Raw genomic sequence first — 21,983 nt, 5'->3', positions numbered from 1 at the left:
TTCCAGCAGAAAAAGCTCTTTACAGCATAGTGTTTGTGATGAAAAGACACTCTATTGACCGTCTGAATATGGAAATGGTTCATGATCATTTACGTGTCGACCCAACATCCTCGCTTGGTACTTTACCCATTGGATTACCAATATTGATAATAACATGTCTGCTAACGTCATTCGATAAGCGATAGTAAATTTGCTCTACCTGGTATATATCTATTGGATACAGAAACTTGACAAGTGTCCTTACAAACAAACGTATATTGGTGGGTTTTCCGATTACACAGATAAAATCATTTCAGACCACAAAGTCTTACTGTTTGCTTTCTAAATTCTATTGAAGAACCACATAAATAATTCTTATAAAGAGTCATGCAAATGACTCTTTAGTACCCAGGAATGACATAATGAGTTGTGATTAGGACAGTTTTATATTAATATTGTTTGCTAGCAAGTTAGTCAAACAGCTCAGCCCTAAGTAAAAGATAACTTTCTATATATTTTTCAAAACATTCATTCTTCAATGGTAGATTGATGTCATTTGTCATGTAACATAAAACAATACCTATCAAGGTGATAGTTGAGGAAAGCCCTTGGTTTAATGTAAATATCTCCAAATATAACAGTTCTGAAAAGCCATATTAAAAACAAAGCAGGTGATGTGATTCGTAAAAAATGAGATGAAGTCTAGTTTGAAGTTCTCTTCAACGGGTCAAAGCTTTCATAAAATTTCAATTTAGGCGGATATTTAATGTTATATTGAACCCAATCTGATCTATTGCATACAACTAATGAATCTGTACAAGGGAATTTCGCTTTATTGTCATTTGAAGTCTGAAATATTGTTTGTCCCCAAATAATATGCATACCACAAAACTATGTCAAATAGTACAAAGTTCGTTTTAACCGACAATTGATGGCTCAGAAATTATTCTAATGTTCATAAACAATACAACATTATTTTGCCCAAATTAAGTTTTCTGCTTTTTTTTCAAGAAGTCCAATGCTTGCTTTCTATGTAACGTATTTTCAGAAAGAATGCATTTTTGATATGAAATAAGTGAAAAAAAATGAAAGCAAAATTAGTCATGTGCCACCCACTGCCTGGTTATTGCATGGAACACCACCTTTACATCTGAAATGTTTCTCGATCCTCTATGGTTCTTCAAAAAAGCCCAAAAGGTTATTTGTCTCAGAGTCAGTGATACCTCATACTATAAAAGTTTAATTGGGCATTTGGGTATCAATTTTTGGGTTGTTTTTTTTGTGGATTTGGTTAACCACGAAATTTAGTTTCCAAGAAGAAAGCAATTTCCATTATATTTGTAAGATGGGTTTGCCAAGCCCAAGAATTCAAGAATCTACAACTAACATCATTTTTCCCGTAACTACAAAAAATTGTACCCACAAGAAAAAATACTTTCATCACAGTAAAAGTCTATCCTTAGTTACGCATATTTCGTATTTTTGTATTGCAGATAAAACATCCTTTAATCAATTGAAATATACTATCCATTGTGGTTTTATGATATTGGCTCAGAAATTAAATAAAAAAACCACACACACACACACAAATAGAATTTAATTGGCAGTTTATATTTTCAAGGACAATGGGCCAAGTACGAAGTCTCAAAAATATTTAACCTTGTATAGGCTTTTGTTGAGCGCTTCAATCTATAGACAGAAAATCCAGTTCCTTCTTAAAAATAATCTAAATTTAAGGTAATTTGATCCCATCTGTCTGTACAAAGCCAGCTATGTTTTACGCCAGATCTACATAATTGACACAATTGTATAGTTTATACTTAAGAAATATATTTTTACCAAATGTGGTAATAATTGACTGTTTATCATTTTCGAGAGAAGATTTTGATAACAGATGACGACAACCACAGACATTTGATCTGCAATTATTCTATTATATCTCTTATGCGGGTACTTCACGTGAAGGGATTTCCCCTTCTTTTACAATTGGTACTCCAATTTCAATTAGCAAAACAACCTCAAGTGACTACATTGCGTCATTATTCATAATTTTCTACTTGTTCTAAATGGTAAGTAAAGTGCAAGGCGATTGTTTATGTAGAAGTCAAAGTGTGTACTTTAATATCGTCTTGTCTGTTTTTAAATTACAAATATCATTCTATTTAAGAAAAATGCAACCCAGTCTTCTTTTAACTTTTCATTTCAACTTTTGCTTTGATACTTTGATAAAGGACTTGAAGACAATGTCATTTTGTCATTTTGTTCAAAATAATTTTTAAAGCCCATTTTGACCACCACATTTTCCGTATAAAATGCATTGTTGAACGAATGTTAATTTTCGTAAAGTGTTAAGGAAGTAACGTTTTTGCCCTATTACTTCAATACGACGACTGAGCCAGTCACGTATGTCTATCGGTACTTAAAAGACAATACATACATATGAAGCTCACATTCTTGTTCATGTTCAATTTCAATTAATAAAGTGATGGAGAATCTGACCAACAGATACAATACTGTGGAAAAATGGCTCCATTATCTTAAATGGAAGCCATGTGTGGTTGGTGTAATCATTGGATGTTTCTGTACGTCCGTTCTAGGATTAAGTATTGGATTAATTGCCCATCCGTACCTTACGTCTTTGTCATCTGGTGAGTACATGTCGACATGCAAGTTGTTTTCTAGCAGTTTCTTTTTTATGAATCTTCATTTACACACAGACAAATGAGTTATAATGAATTTTGATTGTCTTAACATTTTTACTTGTTCAAAAATAGTCACGATACAATACCCCTTACACCATCATCTGACCAGGATCTACAGGTTTTTTTTTTGTAGGATAAATAAAGAAGTATAAATATTTACTATTTTGTGAAGGTAGTATATAACCCAAAATCAAATCATAATGTATACAAGAATACCATGCATTTTTCAGGAATAATATAATACATTTAAGAAATGAAACAAATCTGTCCTCTTTCATTCTACATTTTCCTATTTGTTTTTAACAGACACACAAGGAAAAACATTTCGCAATATCACTATCAATATCTTACAAATGGAAAGAGATATCACTATTATCTAACAAGTGGAAAGATATATAACTATTATCTAACAAATGGAAAGAGATATCACTATTATCTAACAAATGGAAAGAGATATCACTATTGTCTAACACATGGAAAGAGATATCATTATTATCTAACAAATGGAAAGATATATAACTATTATCTAACAAATGGAAAGAGATATCACTATTATCTAACAAATGGAAAGAGATATCACTATTGTCTAACAAATGGAAAGATATATAACTATTATCTAACAAATGGAAAGAGATATCACTATTATCTTACAAACGGAAAGAGATATATCAGAAAGTTTTAAGTACTACAACAACTGATATTTATGGGCCCAAATCTTTTGATTTTTAGATGAATATTTTTCTTTTTTCCATTAAACAAATCTAAATTCATGTAGTATATATATTATTCTTTCAAGTCATATATATACATGAAGTACAACCATATCAAAGTTACATCTATATACACATTTTTGTTATAATCTATGTAAGATTTAATGGTAAAGATCCATTTACAGACCTATTTAATACATGCATTTTGTCAACTCTTAAATCTGAATAGAAAATCTTTAAGACATCATACAAATCATTTTATAATTTCTTAGTATATGTACATTCATAAAATACGTGTTCAATGGTCTCATCACATGTTGTACAAAAGCCATATGTTCCTGATTTGACATAACAAATTTTAATGATTGTAGGTATAATTCTGTGAAGAAGCTTATATTGTTTTGTTTTTATATATGTATCTACAACATTTTTGCAAGAGTACAAAATTACTCTTCCATTCAAGATTCTCCTTGTCAGAAAACTGTTGCCATGTTCTGTTTTGTTTATAGGACCAACAATATGTTTGACCAAGTTAACATACAAATATTTAATACTCTCTGCACAACACATCTTATCTAAAAATGTATTATGTACTCTAACATTAGCCATCGCATCTGACGACATATCTACCAGTCCCTCTTTAAGACTAATCTTAACTGCCCTGGGGTTACTATACTCGAATTCACGTCAGCCTGTTTGCAGTTTTTTTAATTATCTTTCCAGTTACTCATAAGTTCCTTCAAAAAATTGCCATTTTATTCATGTCGTTCTGTATTACAACTCTCATACAATTATTTCTCGTTCTTACCTCCCAGATCGAAATATTTCCATGTTTATTTTTTCTACGAGAATTTTGCAATGAACGTATTGCCTATCCGCGATCTTGTTTCTATGGATATTTTGAAATGTTCCCTATTATCTCACAGTTGAAGAGCTGACATACCAAGACCATTTTAATTTTAAAAAGGAGTATAATCTCTCATTAGAATTCTTTGCTCATTCAAAATATCAGTAGCATTAGAAATATTCTTCCTTGTATATTCAATGAGTTCAGACACAATTTATGATAATAAATTTCTCTTTCAAAACCTACCAAAGAACTTGAAGCATTTTCCTCCATTCTCATACCAGTTAACCTTCGATTTAAGTAGAACACCTTCACTTATCTTCTCTCGCAATTTTATCTGCTTATTCCTTTTTTCGGATAATTTGTCCGTCACCTCATCTGATGGACACCTATGAAACTCATTTGCTACACATAGAATATCTTTCTCAATATTTTTCATATTATTGCTTTAAATTTACAATACGGTAAGAAATATTGAAATGCTACGTATTTTCATCTTAAGAATTTAAAAAGAAATACAATTTATCATTACATGGCAGCTCAACATTTAAAGCTTCATTTTTATCATCAGATGTTTTATATTCAAGTATTGTATCATGCATACTAAAGCAATATGATCTGCATCACATAAAAGTTGTGTATCAACTTCCAATAACGGAAAAAAACTTTGTTTTACTATTTATACTTGAAAAACACGTGTGAAATATTTTTTTGAATTGAACAAAATGTTTTATTCAGGGATATTAATAGAAAACACTTAAACAGTAAACTAAAATTCAAGAAAATTATTTTTCAATTATTGACTTTTAACGAAGTCAATACCTTTGTATGGACCTGTTCAGTTTATGTTTCCCGAGGACAAAGTTCGAGGTTAATATAATCAAACAGGTTCATATATAACGTATAGACTGAATGAAAGTCCTTAATGTATATATTACATATGTAGATTATATATTTTGGATATAGACTTGAGTGTTCTGCTTCGCCTGCGGTACTTCCGGCATGATTGGCTGAGAGTAATAGCGGAACAGAACGGTTTATATCCGGATCTAAATTTATAAGTATAGCGTCAATGTACATATAAAAATAAACATAGCGTCAATATATTTAAAAATAGAAACAAGGTTTCATGTACGTGGAATATCCTTTGCATCACGTGATCACAATAATCAATGAACAAAGACGACTATTACACCATATGTTATATCCATGTTTACATTTGTCTGACAAAATTTGTTAAACACAAAACGAATATTCTTACTTTCATTAGCCAGGGCGGATGTTTCCTTGTACCAAACTGATTCCGCTGTTTTTTTTCTGCTATTTAAAGAATATATATCCCAAGAAAAACCATGAAAAACCAATATAACTTAAAACATAACATATCTTTTTATGTTTATCCACCGTAACTAAGGATTTGAGAAAACTCAGCAACGTTATTATTTTAAAAATTATTTTAAACTGCAATATCTAGATACATATTTGTACATACAGGATCTTGATTCAATATATATAAAAAACAATGTATTAATATTTAAGAGAAAAAAATATTTTGCAGTTTCAGCAAACAAACAATTTTTTTCATTATTATTATTATTTTTTAACTACAAAAATTATACAAATGCACAACAGGACGAACACACTGCTCTAACTGCATAGACTGGGAATCATGTTCAAGTCGCTGTGGGAATAATACACAGATTGGGATAAAACAGAACCGTCAAACTGTAGATGATTTATGTCGTACAACATCTAACATAACTGATCAAAATCCCTGTAGTTCTCAGAGGAACGGCCCAGGTGACTTCTTTTTTTTATTTTAAACTTTTAGATAGTAGTTAGACTTTTGTTCTCTTTTAAGCTAGTAGTTACGAATTTGTATACTGAGAAAATAGCTCTAGCATTCCCTATTTTGTAAACAAAACGAATCAAGTTCCGTGACTTACAACTACTCGTCAAAGTCTTAAAGTATGTTCACTCTAAGTCAGCTTGGAGGAACACTGCAAAAATGTATATATTTAATCGTATTATGTATAATCTACCTTGCAGCTAGCTGTACCAATGGCCACTTCTTGATTGTGTCAAATGAACGGTTAAAGTAATATTTTGAAAACACATTATTCTATACAATTATTCAAGAAATTCCAAGTTTGCTGTAGTGCAAATAAAGTTTCAGATTTATGACGTCATTGATACATTTTGTAACAGAAAAGCGTTTTGAATACTTTATAGACAGCTGTGGCTATTGTGTGATCGATGAAAACTATTATCTTTCGGAAGGTTTCTATTTAAGCAATATTTAAAGGTATTTCATCTGATGTGTAATTTCGGAGGCGCGTGTTAAAGTTTAAATATGTCTCAAAGATTGACATCATATTGGAAGAACAACAATTTTTTTCAGTTGATGGTGGATGGAGTTCATGGGAAAAATTTGGATCTTGTAATGCGAAATGCGGGAAAGGAGTGATTCCTATTGTCCGGAGATGTGACAGACCGGCACCAATAAACGGTGGCAAATATTGTATTGGGAAAAGTTATGGATTAGGAACGTGTTTGTATGAAGCGTGTCAAGGTAATATTGTTATCTACCTAGCATTGACGATGTTTACGTCGTTTCTAACGATTTAATGGACAAATGTCATGCGACTTTAGGGAAAGACATCAAGCAAAGAAAATATAGACCAGATACGTAAGCATAATTGACCACTCAAACAACAGATATATATTTACAAAGAGTATATAATTGAACGAGACAGGGGTTGTTTAGGGTATCAGTTGTGGGTGTATGGAAATTCGACAGGGATTGTTAGTGAAGGGTATCAGTTGTGGGTGTATGGAAATTCGACAAGGGTTGTTAGTTTAGGGTTGTGGGTGTATGGAAATTCGACAGGGGTTGTTTATGGTATCAGTTGTGGGTGTATGGAAATTCGACAGGCGTTGTTAGGGTATCAGTTGTGGGTGTATGGAAATTCAACAGGGGTTGTTAGTTTAGGGTTATGGGTGTATGGAAATTCGACAGGGGTTGTTAGGGTATCAGTTGTGGGTGTATGGAAATTAGACAGGGGTTGTTAGTTTTGGGTTGTGGGTGTATGGAAATTCGACAGGGGTTGTTAGGGTATCAGTTGTGGGTGTATGGAAATTCAACAGGGGGTGTTAGTTTAGGGTTATGGGTGTATGGAAATTCGACAAGGGTTGTTAGGGTATCAGTTGTGGGTGTATGGAAATTCGACAGGGGATGTTTAGGGTATCAGTTGTGGGTGTATGAAAATTCGACAGGGGTTGTTTATGGTATCAGTTGTGGGTGTATGGAAATTCGACAGGCGTTGTTATGGTATCAGTTGTGGGTGTATGGAAATTCAACAGGGGTTGTTAGTTTAGGGTTATGGGTGTATGGAAATTCGACAGGGGTTGTTAGGGTATCAGTTGTGGGTGTATGGAAATTCGACAGGGGTTGTTAGTTTTGGGTTGTGGGTGTATGGAAATTCGACAGGGGTTGTTAGGGTATCAGTTGTGGGTGTATGGAAATTCGACAGTGGTTGTTGATGGTATCAGTTGTGGGTGTATGGAAATTCGACAGGGGTTGTTAGTTTAGGGTTGTGGGTGTATGGAAATTCGACAGGGGTTGTTAGGGTATCAGTTTTGGGTGTATGGAAATTCGACAGGGGTTGTTTAGGATATCAGTTGTGGGTGTATGGAAATTCGACAGTGGTTGTTGATGGTATCAGTTGTGGGTGTATGGAAATTCGACAGGGGTTGTTAGTTTAGGGTTGTGGGTGTATGAAAATTCGACAGGGGTTGTTAGGGTATCAGTTTTAGGTGTATGGAAATTCGACAGGGGTTGTTTGGGGTATCAGCTGTGGGTGTATGGAAATTCGACAGTGGTTGTTGATGGTATCAGTTGTGGGTGTATGGAAATTCGACAAGGGTTGTTTAGGGTATCAGTTGTGGGTGTATGGAAATTCGACAGGGGTTGTTTAGGGTATCAGTTGTGGGTGTATTGAAATTCGACAGGGGTTGTTAGTTTAGGGTATCAGTTGTAGATGTATAGAAATGCGACAGGGGTTGTTTAGGGTATCAGTTGTGGGTGTATGGAAATTCGACAGGGGTTGTTTAGGGTATCAGTTGTGGGTGTATGGAAATTCGACAGGGGTTGTTTATGGTATCAGTTGTAGTTGTATGGAAATTCCACATTGTTAAGCTGAAGATTCGTATTGTACTAATATTATGCTTACCCTACCGGTGCACCTAGTCCGTGCTCCCAGTTTTTAGTGGAGTCCGAGTTGCTCATTTGCTTTTGTTACTTTGTATGTATGTTTTAGTTACTTTATGTTCTTTGTTGTGTATGTTTTCCATGTCTGGTCTTTGTCCCTGGATTACATTCTTTTGATTACCGCTATAACCTTGGTTCCCTTGATTTCTCATTCATAAAGATTCGGATTTGTTATTGTTTATAATTGTAACAGCTTTTTTTTTACAATTACCACTACATGTACCTTTATCAGGAAAAGTAAAACATATCTAGATCACAATTTCGCTAAAAAAAACTTTTTGCAGATAACTTATAGAACACAACTGGTGCAAACATTTTGTTTTACATTCAATATTCTAAATATTCTAAAAATCTTATTTGAAGACAGATTTATCTGTGTGGACGCTACATACTGTTTTATTTTCGTTTCGTTTCCGTTTGTAATCACGGTTCTGAAACTCATTACTACGTCAGATAACATTGGTACATGTATATATTCAGATAATTATCGGTCTTAAACGAAGAGAAAATGGAATTGTCACGTGGTGTTTTGTTCATGATTGAGACTGCTATATCTAACAAATGGTGACGTTGAAATAGATAAAAAAAACAAAAAAAAACGACAAATTTCGTTACGCATTATCTTTTGTAGCTACGAACAAGAACATAGCTTTACACAAAAAGACACGTCAATCGTCACTGTACATCAGGGAGGGTGACCTATCTGTCATGTATTCTTCCAACGCAGTTGACGGAAAAACTATACAATATGATCATGATTTATGCACACACACTCGGAAAACATTGCGTGCATGGTGGGCTGTTGACCTTGGAGACGTATTTGAAATACAAAGAGTCGTGTTATACGGTCGGACGGACTGTTGTAGTAAGTATGATGTTTTAATGTATTTCATTGCATATATAGTTGTCCTGACCACACAGTGTATGATTATTAACGATATATTCATGTAAAAAAGGACAATTAATAATTTCAAGTTGTAGCCTGTTTTCTGTAACAGTACTAGTAAGAATGCCTAATAACAAACATATATGTGTTAGGCATAGCCTACAAAAGAGCATCGCACTAACATATTTAATATATCTGTTTAGGAGGAATCTCTAGGGGAAATCAAGAAGCATGTTATCCGGGGACAAAAAAAAAGACATGGAAAACACCTCGAATTCACCTCAACCTGTTTGCAGTTTTTTTTAATTATCTTTTAAGTTACTCATAAGTTTCTTTAACAAATTTGCCATTTAATTCATGTCGTTCTGTACTACAACTTTCATACAATTATTTCTGTTCCAGAAGCCTATTTGTTAGAGTTCTAGCGCAATACAAAAAGTCTGCGATTACAAATTCCAGCATTTTGTAAACATCTTCCACTGTATATTTGGAAGATGGTTTGGAATTATTTCTCACAAAGTATGAGGAATCTATACCAAGAACAATATATTTGTATCTAGAGGTACCATCTTTTTTTGGAAAAACAACAATGTATAATGTTTTTAAGTCGGGATTTTAACTGAGTATGGGGAATAGAATTATACAGTGTTGAAAAATCATAGGTTTTAATGCTTTTATATTCAGATAATAGTCTTGAACTGATTGTCTCCAAAAGATCTTTCGAATTTTTCAGAATCCACATAGAAATTAATACCACTTCGGGAGTAACAAGTGTTGTGGTAGGACTGCAGACCCTCTTTGACAGTTGTATAGATGTTAAATATTTTGAAAGAGGTTTGGTGATACATTTTGCAGATCCAGCTATGAAACGTTGGAGTTAAGGAATCCAGTATATAGACGGAAGTAATGGGTATATCCTCTATGGTTTTTACAGTTATATAGGTTAAAAATTAGATAAAACATATTATATTTACGTAATTTCTAGTCGTAGCCTAAACTTACTACATTCATTTTCATCGACAGGAGACAGTGCAAAATTGGTCTGTATCTCAGAGATCACGCAAAACTAAGAAAAAACTAAATACTAAGAAGTATTCAAGTGCTGAATCAATTTATATCGATCGTTTGAATTTTTACGACTTGGAGTACCCGAAGCTCTATCATCATTGCACATGGCAGAAAAAGCCCATGAGATTGATTATTACAAAAAGCCATGTCACCACAAGTTAACACCATTCCTTAGATACGCATTATCGAAATTCCTATTCTATCATCCAAACAAAGATTCATTTTATTTGTTATCCATTTCCGGGTTTTAGATATCACGAGGCGGTAACCGTACTAAAAACACACTTTACAGTGAGGGATACATGGAGATGTTTCGGGGGCTATATGCTACCTTTCTGTACAACGTTCGGACAAAAAAGGGTGTGGCAAATATAAGCTTGGAACCCCTTTCTCTATATAAGTTTCTTGATCGGATGCACTGCCCCCTGTTTTGTATATATTTTGATCTGCTAGGACTTGCATGAAATATCTAAAAATAGCTTCAGCATTCCTCTTATATTTCATTTCTGTGATCGGTGAACATTTATACCTTGCAGGTTTTTCATTTTTAGCTAAACATTAGTGTATTATGCGTCTAAAAATAAATAGACAACTTGTATATATTGGTATATATAACAGGTATTGATAAGAAGTTAGAGGTCAACTATTTTTAATGGGATCGTTGTTTATACAAATGTACAATCACTTGTGTACATGCCTAATTGATCAGCATATTTATGTAGCAGCGCTTCATCTGAGGGCTGATCAATCAAACACATATGGTTCAGAGCTTTTATTCGTAAGACTGCAATTTATAGCAGGATCATTCACAATATTTTTCCGGGGAAAAAGTCCTATAAAAATAAGTACAATCATAAGATATCTGGTAACCATATGTCAAATATTTACATTTCATTAATAACTATGTATACAAATTGTGTTTCGTATAATGACGTGATCCTAATAAGCTCAAATAAAAAGAAAGTGTGTATGATACATGTTCTATATGTTTTAGACAATTCGTAACTTGTACATTGTCTACATGTAGGAAATATTATTAAAACAACAAATACTGATTGGAAGCTACTTCACTTACAATCACGATAGAAATGCAACACTCCGCAATATCAGTAACATACTAAACCAAAAGATATACTACATACAATATTAGACAAGGGTCAATATTATAGCAAAACAAAAAAAAGTAAATAAAATAAAATAAAAAAAAAAGTAGCTAAAACCATAGCAACCTAGCTTACCTAGCATCAAGGTGCAAAAGGCTAAATTCGTCTTAGGATACCTCACATTTGGCTAATTATGCCTGTATAACAAGATAATTGGTTGTAACTAAGCGACCTTTAAATTACCGTAACAATTGACTTGTACTCATACAGTTAAAAATCTCATTGACCAAAATTACACAAATGTTATCCCCGTGCAGGTCCGGTGTTAAAAGAATAGTCCTGCAGCAGCGCTAAGCTTGTCGTAAAAGGCGATTAAATAGTGCTCAGAACCATAGCCGGGTGCTAGGGGGCTCTGCCCACAGAGCAACTGGGATGTGTGCCCCAGGTGGTGGAATGGGGTACCCCTGGCGTGTTACATGCTGGGGTTGTCAGGCTATAATACGGAAAACCTGACCGCAAACCATAGAGGTGCACCGTGTTGTGAAAGATGCCACGTTCCTCGCACGTTAAGAACCCTACTGTGGTATTCTCCCGGAGTAGGAACCATAGGGCTCCGCCACAGGAGGCTAAATTGCCCGACCATACCCACCTCTCCCTATTTCCAGTGGCAATCAAAATTTGTCGACCCCATCGTCCTTGTGTCCCATTCCTTTTTTCATTTCATCATCATTTCATGTTCATTTTATCATCTTATTTATAGCCAACTTATTTATAGCCTATTTAAAGCTGCATATACCCCAGTTATGCAAAAATAGTATGTTTTAGCTGAAAGCTAAGTTTCAGACGAATATATCTTATACTAGGGTAGTTTTAACATTTTTAACCACATTCATTCAACACACATATTTCATTCATCATGCGGCACAAAAACGCACACCTACTCACACTGGATAAAACGATTACTATGCAGATTATTAGCGGAAAGTTAACAAAGAAAACAAAAGCAATTAACCTGAATTTTAAAATAGTTATCCACCAAATGAATTAGTTTCAGCGTGAAATATCTCAGTGTTCACAGTTTGAAGGCCAGGATAAGATAGCGTGTTAGAGAATGAATAATAAGAATTTACCGCCAAAGACCCGAGAGCCAATAGAAATAGAAGAAATGTGCGACAAATCGACCATGAAAAATACTACAGAATGTAACAGTGAAACCAATATCAACAGAACTGAATAAAATGTATTCTGTCAACTGTCGTAACTCGTCAAATAAAAATGAATACTTGTCAAATTCAATACATATAACACTATCTTTATTTCATGAAGACAAACTAAATACAAACATATTATACTTATACAATTTAACCAATACACAATTCACATTACAAATAATAAAAGAGTAGGCTACCACATTTAGTTAACAGTAAAGTTGTTTATTTGGTTTGTTTATTGACGTAAATAACATATAGAATTTGATATATTAGAAATACCTGTAAAATGGACCTAACTATCTCTGTCCCAAATATTGGAAATATTCAAGAAATGGTTATACAAATTTTCAATCCTAACCTAAATAATTTGCTGTACCAGGTGTGTATCCACAATCTCAGATTTCGGTTTGGACACACACACACACATCATGCTATTTCTACACCTATCATTTTATTTTCCGACTTAATTATAAATAGTTTGTTAATAAGCGTCGTTATTTTTTCATGATGCTTTATCGTAATAATTACATATACTTGTATTTGTCTATCATCCGTATCGTCTGAATTTCTTAAATTTGTAAATGACATATCAGTCATATGTTTTGCATTGTGCTCGGAATTAATGCAATGTGCAGTCTACTTCGTAACGTATTTGAAGAAAGTAACGAACGGGGAATAAATCGAATGTAAATTTGGGACTTGTAGCGTCAAGAAAGTTTGTAGGTACCAGTATCGTATTGCATATCCCTGAGTGGGTGTACGTCAAAACATGGATGCTATAAAAATATAGTGCATTTTCTTTTTGCCTCTCTACAAACTAATATTTTGTCAAAAGATATGAACAATGACTTATAAAATAGAGCAAACATCACACTGTAAGATGAAGAACTTTTTTAAAAGAAAATCTAACATAATATCATAAAAATGTTCCACTGAAAAGGTTGGTTTGGTGAGTGCAAAACGAAAGTGAAAGTAGGGAAAATGGCTATTTATAGTTCGAGACTACTTTTCTGTCCGATCTTCGTGGACTCACCCTATTTTCTTTGCGGGAAATTATTTTTTCACATGTCCTTAGAAATGCTACATAAGTGAAAGTTTTATTGAATCAATTAACATATTTTTTAAAAAATCCTAAAAATATGCACTTCACTATAGAAGTCTATGGGAAAATTAATACGATACTGAGACCTAGTAAGCCAGTTTTTCAAGTAAAGTTGGATATTCAGCAAGTGGTCTTTACCAGCTGAAAAAGTAGTACCCCAATGCAGGTAACACTTTTAAGGTGAATTAGCCAACTTTTGAACCTGATTTTTTATGGTAGCTCTGGTTTTTTGCATTTATGGTTAATCTTTACCAAATTTGGAAATGCATTTTGTTTTCATGAATTTGTAGGATATCAGTTCAATAAAATTATTATCTTGACTATTTATGATGAGCATATCTATATTCAGGTAACCTAAAGCAAGTAATACTCCTGCATAAAGGATAGTTTTCAAGTTACAACACATTTTAAGTATGTGGTTAGGACTTGAAAATAGTCATTTTCCATACATTGCCTCTTATATATGAAAAAATGAATATTTTTTTAATTTTTTGTTTTTCTTTCAAATAAATAGCTAAAATGAGTTGCCATATAACTGTGTGGTTGATTTAAACACAGAAATGTCACAAAAGTCATCAGCCAATTTTTTAGTGGACTTTTTTTAGTGGTTCAAATGGACAGATTCTAATGCGGCAAGAAAAATAATTGTATTTTTTCATATAAAAACTAAATCTTTTCAAAAAGTATCTAAAGCAGACAATTGTTATTATAATATTCATACCAGTAAACTATATTTCTTGCATCATAGCTATCTGTTTTAAAGAAAATGTCCTTTTCCTGTCATATTTAGGTCCATTTGTATCTGCCTGGGGTACAAAAATGGCTTAAAATCTGTATTTTCTGCATATGAAAAGCTATATTTTTTTAAAACTATGATATTGGTATAATTTTTTCTGGATTCATTATAATTGAAATGACCATATCTATAGTTTAAAACAGTTGGTTGTACCGGTCATTATACTTTACTTTAAACAAGAGGCTCCCTTGAGTTAAAGACAAAAAAGGAGGTTCGGATATCAATATTTCCATATATGGAACTCACAAGTGGGGATTAAATAATGATTTGGAACTCATAGTACAGCTCATGTATCTACCATGTCAGAATAAACCACAAAGTTGCTTAGTTTGATTAATGCAGCAGCTTTTTATCAAAAGTAATATTTTCTGGCTAACATTGAGATATTAGTCTTATGCCTGGAAGAGGGTACCTATATAAGAATTGTAATAGAAAACTCATGTTTGTAGCAGGGCAATGATATTCTGAATTTTCAGTATGAAAATGAATGCTCTAGCAGAAAAACAACAACTTTTAGGATTATATTGAAATGTTTATTACTAATAGGTACCAGTATCGTATTGCATATCCCTGAGTGGGTGTACGTCAAAACATGGATGCTATAAAAATATAGTGCATTTTCTTTTTGCCTCTCTACAAACTAATATTTTGTCAAAAGATATGAACAATGACTTATAAAATAGAGCAAACATCACGCTGTAAGATGAAGAACTTTTTTAAAAGAAAATCTAACATAATATCATAAAAATGTTCCACTGAAAAGGTTGGTTTGGTGAGTGCAAAACGAAAGTGAAAGTAGGGAAAATGGCTATTTATAGTTCGAGACTACTTTTCTGTCCGATCTTCGTGGACTCACCCTATTTTCTTTGCGGGAAATTATTTTTTCACATGTCCTTAGAAATGCTACATAAGTGAAAGTTTTATTGAATCAATTAACATATTTTTTAAAAAATCCTAAAAATATGCACTTCACTATAGAAGTCTATGGGAAAATTAATACGATACTGAGACCTGTATCCAGATCTAGAGCTTGTCTACTTCTGGACATTTCGATGAAAAGAAAGATAACTGGAATGTATTTTTGTTACCATTCACATTACGTCAGTTCGTTAAGTTTGTTACCCGATTATCTCAAAAAGAACAACAAAAGATGGAACCTCAGTCCGGCTGTTTTAATTTAATAATCGAAGGTGCCGTCCATTTTGAAGATGTTTCTATTTTTAAATTCGTTCTGAAAGACACATTATAACTCATTATAGAATTAGTAAAATCGAGTATGATCCATGATATCATAAAATGATCGAAGTATTTAATGGTTGAAACATTAGTCCAAAAGTATTTCATCTTACTTTGCTTAACTCAATACTTAACTGTTGATCGATCCATTTTGCAGCTGAACGTTTGAGTAATTTCGATATTGATGCTTTTATGCCAATACCAAAAAAGGAGACAACACTCTACAATTTTCAGCAAGGCACTTTAGCAAGATGTCACTACCAAGCTGATAAAGTGTCAAACCAAGGGCTCAATACATCATGTGCACATGGTACATATGGACAATTTCTACGAGTTCGTTTAAGAGGCTTTGATTTTCTCACACTTTGCGAGGTGGAGGTGTATGCCACGGATAAATCACAGCATCTGAAAAGTAAATATGTTATCTTAAACCAATGCATGCGCTCGATAATGCCATCGTTAATCTCTTTAAAGATTTAATTTGTACTTTTTACCATTTAAAACTTTACCTGACATGCCACATCAAAATTGTTGAGATATACCTTTGTATCTAACCTATCCTTAATGTACTAGTGGCTATTTTGGTTTATTAAAGTGTACGTGCGCGATTGTTTTCAAAATATGAGTATGTGTAGAACTGACTTAAGTTTTTTAAGGAAAACTCATTCATTTCTGCGAGAAATGGTTACTGTTAACAAAAAATGCTTATTAAAGATGCATTTTTTCGATCTTGTGGAGTCACGTGACTTTTACGTTAAAAGGCGATATGTCTGATTACCACACTTTTAATATTGAAGTATCCTACCAAGACCTTTAATTGCAACTGCCATTTATTGGGCTCTTCTGATATCTTTTACGCCGACTGAAAATAACAATGCATGATAAAATCTAAGATTCTATGGTGAGGATATGATGAAGAAAACAAAGATAGAATTTAAACCTCTAACAAAAAAATCAATGTCTCATTATATTCACATCTATGAATTTCTAAATAAAACTATTTGCACATTTAAGCATTTTTTTCGTAACAAATTGTCTTAGTCTATTTGAACTTTTTTCTTATCCGTAAGTCTTAATTAACCTTAGATATTTGCACGATTTTCTGTTGTCTGAAAACTTGTCATGTGATTTTTTTTCTTACTGATGCATGTAATAAAGAATTTCGAAAACCTATGGTGTTACAATAAACCCATGTACCCAGTTATATGATTTATATTACACTGACGTGTCTGCCACTTCCTGTATATTGTCACCGTGCAATTACACAGGTGGTCCAGCGCGCCATTCACATCTTATATATTTCGATTTACTACCAAAATATAACATTAAATAATTAAACTGATGGCCAACCTAAAACACAAATAAACTTGAACATTTGTTAAACAACTTTTCGAAATGATGCAAATACGTGAATTTAATGTCAGAAATAATAACTTCTGAAAGAAAAAGAAAAACAAGTTTGTTTTCTTTTTTATGTATTCGCGCTTTCTTTTTATATCATTTGAATAGTTTTAACATTCAATTATTCTTTATTACATATGACCCCGTAAAACATATTTGAAAATAACCATGCGCAAAGTCTTTATTTGACTTTCACAAGTTTAAAACATGTCAAACGAACTCCAATATTCAATAATATCGTGCGATACAAGAAACATACTGTGTCAACACGTTACTTAGTAGAGATCTGAAGAAAAATATCATTCAGAGTCAAAGTTGATGAGGAGTCATTTATAGAACGATTTGTGGCTAATTGTTTGATTGATAATTAAGGTATCTCCACGTTGCGTTACACTTCGGGCCAGGACTTTAATCGACTAACGGTAGACTGTTTGGGGCTGAGAATCTACAAAAACAATATAATCAAATGCGTCACGGTGCAGATGTCAATTAATTTCACGATGATTCTGTCGGTTGAAAAACTGGACGCATGGTAATACTAAGCCCGTGTTTAAGTCATGCTATTTGCAGAAAATGTTTTTTGTAAACGTGCAAAATTTTTGTCATAAACAGCAGTTTTATTATTACATTTTTTTTTCAATTACCTGCAGTTACAGGCCCATGTCTTACTGTGCGAAATTGTGCTCTAGCTACATTTCTTACGACTTTTCATATTTCCGACCACATTGGTCCCACTTTGTTAAACGTATTTATTGATCTTTAGATATAAGAACTTCCGGTTTGTGATTGTGATATCACAACCATAAAAATGACTGAAACCTTGAGAAGGAAAATTTCTCCAGTATGGTTTGTTTTACAGTAAAATAAACCTGTATGAATACTAGTGATGTATATATGAATTGATAAAACCTTATTTATAAAATTCGCGAACTTACACGTTAAAGGCTTCCTCCCATTTCCGTTTATGTATATTTTGAAATTTTGTGATTTTTCCGTGAATTGATCTTCATTGGACAGACCTTAGTTTCAAACAATGATGGTCCTGCCTTATAGTAATAACTGTAAATATCATCAGTGTCTGTACGTAGCAAAAACGACAAAAATACATAAAAGCTTAGCCCCAAGTTAAGACACATAATTGTACATAATTAATTATCGCCAATGATTAACCATTATTTCTAGTACTTGCGAAACACATGCCTTGAACAATTTGTTGAATGGATTTATAGGAATCGAAAGGTCTGGATATTCGTTTATTTGTTTGTCTTTGCGCTGTGGAAAAAAAACTCATTTTAATCTTCTACGTCTGGTTTTTCGGGAAATTATGTTTTGTCCGAATGTAAAAAAGAAGATTTTTTGATAATCGCATATTGGTTAAATATGATTAAAGAAATTTTAAATGAGTTTATTGTCATGTGTTCCTCCCTACAGTGGTTTTAACTATTATGACATTGAACCAGATGCAATCAAATGATTGTCAAAACACCACAGACTTAAGGGAAATTCATGAGATTAACAGTAATAATATAAAACTTAACAATATGAGGACATTATACATACATGCACTTGCATATGACTTTACATCAGTGCGCAGAATTAAGAGGTTTATAACAAGCTCAAGACCAAAACAGTGTTCTGTTTAATTTTCAACAAAACCTTTAACCTTTGCCATTTTTTTTTTCAGTTGACAATAATTTTGTGTATAGTGAACCTTACATCGGACCAGATATTCGTGAATTGAAGGGCGTGTCTAGTGAAACATGTTCAAACCTTTGTCAGTCAGGTGCAGTTCAGGATTGTAGTACATCCTTTTTATCTGATCACAACGTGTGTATCGCCACAGGAACTAATTTGAAACCTTGATTCATCTGTAAGATTTAGTTAAGCTAATTGGATATTTCTCTTGAAAGTATATATGTACCTCAATTCATTCATTTCAGTTTCGAGCGAAAGATGATATCTACTGTTTTTTTTTTTGTTTTGTTTTTATTAATATTTATATTTTCTTTTAAATTATATATAATAAAAGGATTTAGAAGATATTGTAAGTTTCATTGGTTGAAGTGTCTGCAAGAATCACCGAGCAGGTGAAATATGGCGGGAAAAAAAACCACCATTGTGAAAATATGATGTTACTACATGTTGTATATGACTAACCACAACGACAAAATTTGCCATATCGTTTTGGTAAATTGAGTTATTATTTCATTGCAATGCACTAACAATCGATACAATCACTGGAATATTACTTTGTCAAAGGTCTCATTTTCTATAATTATATTTAAATTCTTTTTGAACAAATTTAGTGGTGAGACCAAATAGGGATGCTTTCAATAGAAAAAAATCACCATTGATTGAAAATATATTGTAAGATTGGTTTGTTTTTGAAATGCAGGTTCTGATTTTTCTGATTTTGCCTGTTTCTTACAAGGACTTTCACTTTGCAAAATATGACTACTTAACGTGAACGCAGTTTTTGTAAAATAAACCTCTATTTCACGTGTGAACACGAGATGGCATTATTAGAACAATATATGTGTTCTGTTCCCTAATTGAACGTTATACAAACATTATACATTATATAGATATTACAGAAAAAAATAACAACATAGACAATTCAAGAGATCGGACAGATATGGTTTAAATTTGCATTACGGGAATGTGCAACAACTACATTTGGTTATTCAATTATGAAAAATCATATCACACGACAATAAAATAGTATCAATAGTATCAAAACTATTTCTGTACTTTGGTGATATGACGCATATAAAAATATTGGACCATTCCTATTGGAATTCCTATTCAAATCAGACAGATACAGAAAACTCTACTATTTATAATTAAGAGTAATTACTGTCATGATTTGCAGTGTTGTTTATAAATTTGACTCTTGTATTACTGTTTGAATATTTTATTCAGATTTCTTAAAACGTTCAAACGTTAATTTCCTTTTGTTTTCATTTTTACTGTGTCCGGGGACATATTCATACTTTGTCTGATTCTTATGAAAGCTTGATAGGCTTTGGTGAAATTGAATATGATTTAAACATATCAATGATTTCAAGAGTTAAATAAAAATATCTCAAAAAAAAAATAAATAAATAAAATAAGACAACTTTAAATTTCTGCAAGGAAAAGCTAGAAACAATCACAGAAAACACCAAACTATATATAAAGAATCATGATTTTTTTATGGAATGGCATTAAATTGTTGCTGTTGTTACTAAATGTACTGACGAATTTAAAGTGATGATACTCAGTTTCAAAGTTTATGTTATCTTTTTTGTTTTAAATCAGAAACGTTATCATTGATGTTTTTAACATTTAAATTCGCGATTTCAGGAATGTAACTTTTGTAAAGTATAAATTTTGCAATTTCAGCATTACATCGATGCAATTTATTATCCACCCGTTCATTAAAAGGATACGTATTAACACTCAATATTATAATATATCTGATATTTTCAAAGATTTTGTTAATAAATTCAAAAATTTCAAACGTGTTATTTCATGTCATGAACTTTTCGCTAGACGAATACCGGCAAAACACACCGTTATTAATGGGACAATTCAAATGCTTCAAAATCCCAATACATGGTCAGAACATGACAACAGGGCACACAGACGTTTCATACATAATTCCCCGTATCGAATGAAATAGGTTTCATATAAAAAATGAAGATAAGGAAATACAACATAACATACAAAAATAAAGCTCTAGCAATAGGACCCCTTATATAAAAATAGATAAACCCAGGAAAAACATCAGGTACTCCGGAAGGGTAAGCATGACCTTGCCTATTACTAAGTGATGTATAAAGATGGTGACGTTACAATGGAAAGAAAATAACAAAGACACAATTTCGTTGCAAGTATTTCCGATCACATTTGATGCGTTGCTTTAAATACGCTGTGAGTTATTTTGGAAGCTCTGTCAGATATCAACTATCTATTCCATGGGAATTTACTTTTTTTTTAACTACATGGATGAGTGATACGTTTCGTCACAAAATGTTTTGCTACCATTGGGTGGATTGATTTCTAAGTTTTTGTGCGGATTTATATAGCTTGGCCATGCTGTGTATCCGAATCCGCTATCTTCTATCAACTGTAAGAGGGAAGTATTACCAAGCACGACAATTCGTGCAACTTCATGTTATTTGCTTTTCTCTGTTTCAAATACTTCCACTTTATTCCCAATCGCACTTTTTTATCTCCGGAAATTCTATTTGTGGAATTATTAAATATATGCAAGGATATCGTATTCAGTTAGATATCACGATATCCTTTTCTTTCAGCCTTCTTTTGATATTTTTTGAAAGGAAAATTACTTTTGCTATTTTATTACAACACATGCACCATCGTACTTACTTTATAACAATAATAAATACTTACAGAAATCACAAAAAAGTCTTCAACAAGTGTAAACACACCTTTAAGTAAGCTCTGAAAGGCCCCTACAGACAAAAGATATACGATCCACGGAATAAGAACAATATCCAAGGCATAAAGACACATTATTAACCTTTATCTCAAGACTGTTAAGGCTCATGTCTTTGGTGGTACTCTTACCAAATATATTTACTTCTATATTACGAAATTGTTCCTTATAAAATTTCCATAACTTGGTAACTCCAGTTTTTAATTCTATAACTGCCTTTTCTAATAG

General features: G+C 32.6%; 1 protein-coding gene across 3 annotated transcripts; it reads left to right on the top strand.

Annotated features, from left to right (window-relative positions):
• Positions 1 to 2,149: 2,149 nt before the first annotated feature.
• On the top strand, positions 2,150 to 20,806 carry LOC148600700 (uncharacterized). Of its 3 annotated transcripts, XM_088554723.1 has the most exons (6): positions 2,150 to 2,627; positions 5,871 to 6,038; positions 6,640 to 6,810; positions 9,140 to 9,373; positions 16,068 to 16,322; positions 18,996 to 20,806. In XM_088554723.1, exons 1-6 carry the CDS (start codon positions 2,465 to 2,467, stop codon positions 19,172 to 19,174), a joined length of 1,170 nt encoding a protein of 389 aa, XP_088410849.1. In that variant the 5' UTR covers positions 2,150 to 2,464; the 3' UTR covers positions 19,175 to 20,806. The 3 variants fall into 3 exon arrangements, with proteins under 3 accessions (XP_088410849.1, XP_088410850.1, XP_088410851.1); XM_088554724.1 differs by lacking the exon at positions 5,871 to 6,038 and having other exon boundaries at positions 2,168 to 2,627; XM_088554725.1 differs by lacking the exon at positions 9,140 to 9,373 and having other exon boundaries at positions 2,168 to 2,627.
• Positions 20,807 to 21,983: the final 1,177 nt, after the last annotated feature.

The sequence above is a fragment of the Perna viridis genome, chromosome 12 (genome assembly GCF_037379345.1).
Source record: "Perna viridis isolate PV_CMFRI_1.1 ecotype Kerala chromosome 12, ASM3737934v1, whole genome shotgun sequence".
Lineage (NCBI taxonomy): Eukaryota > Metazoa > Mollusca > Bivalvia > Mytilida > Mytilidae > Perna > Perna viridis.
This window is presented reverse-complemented; position numbering and strand designations above follow the sequence as displayed.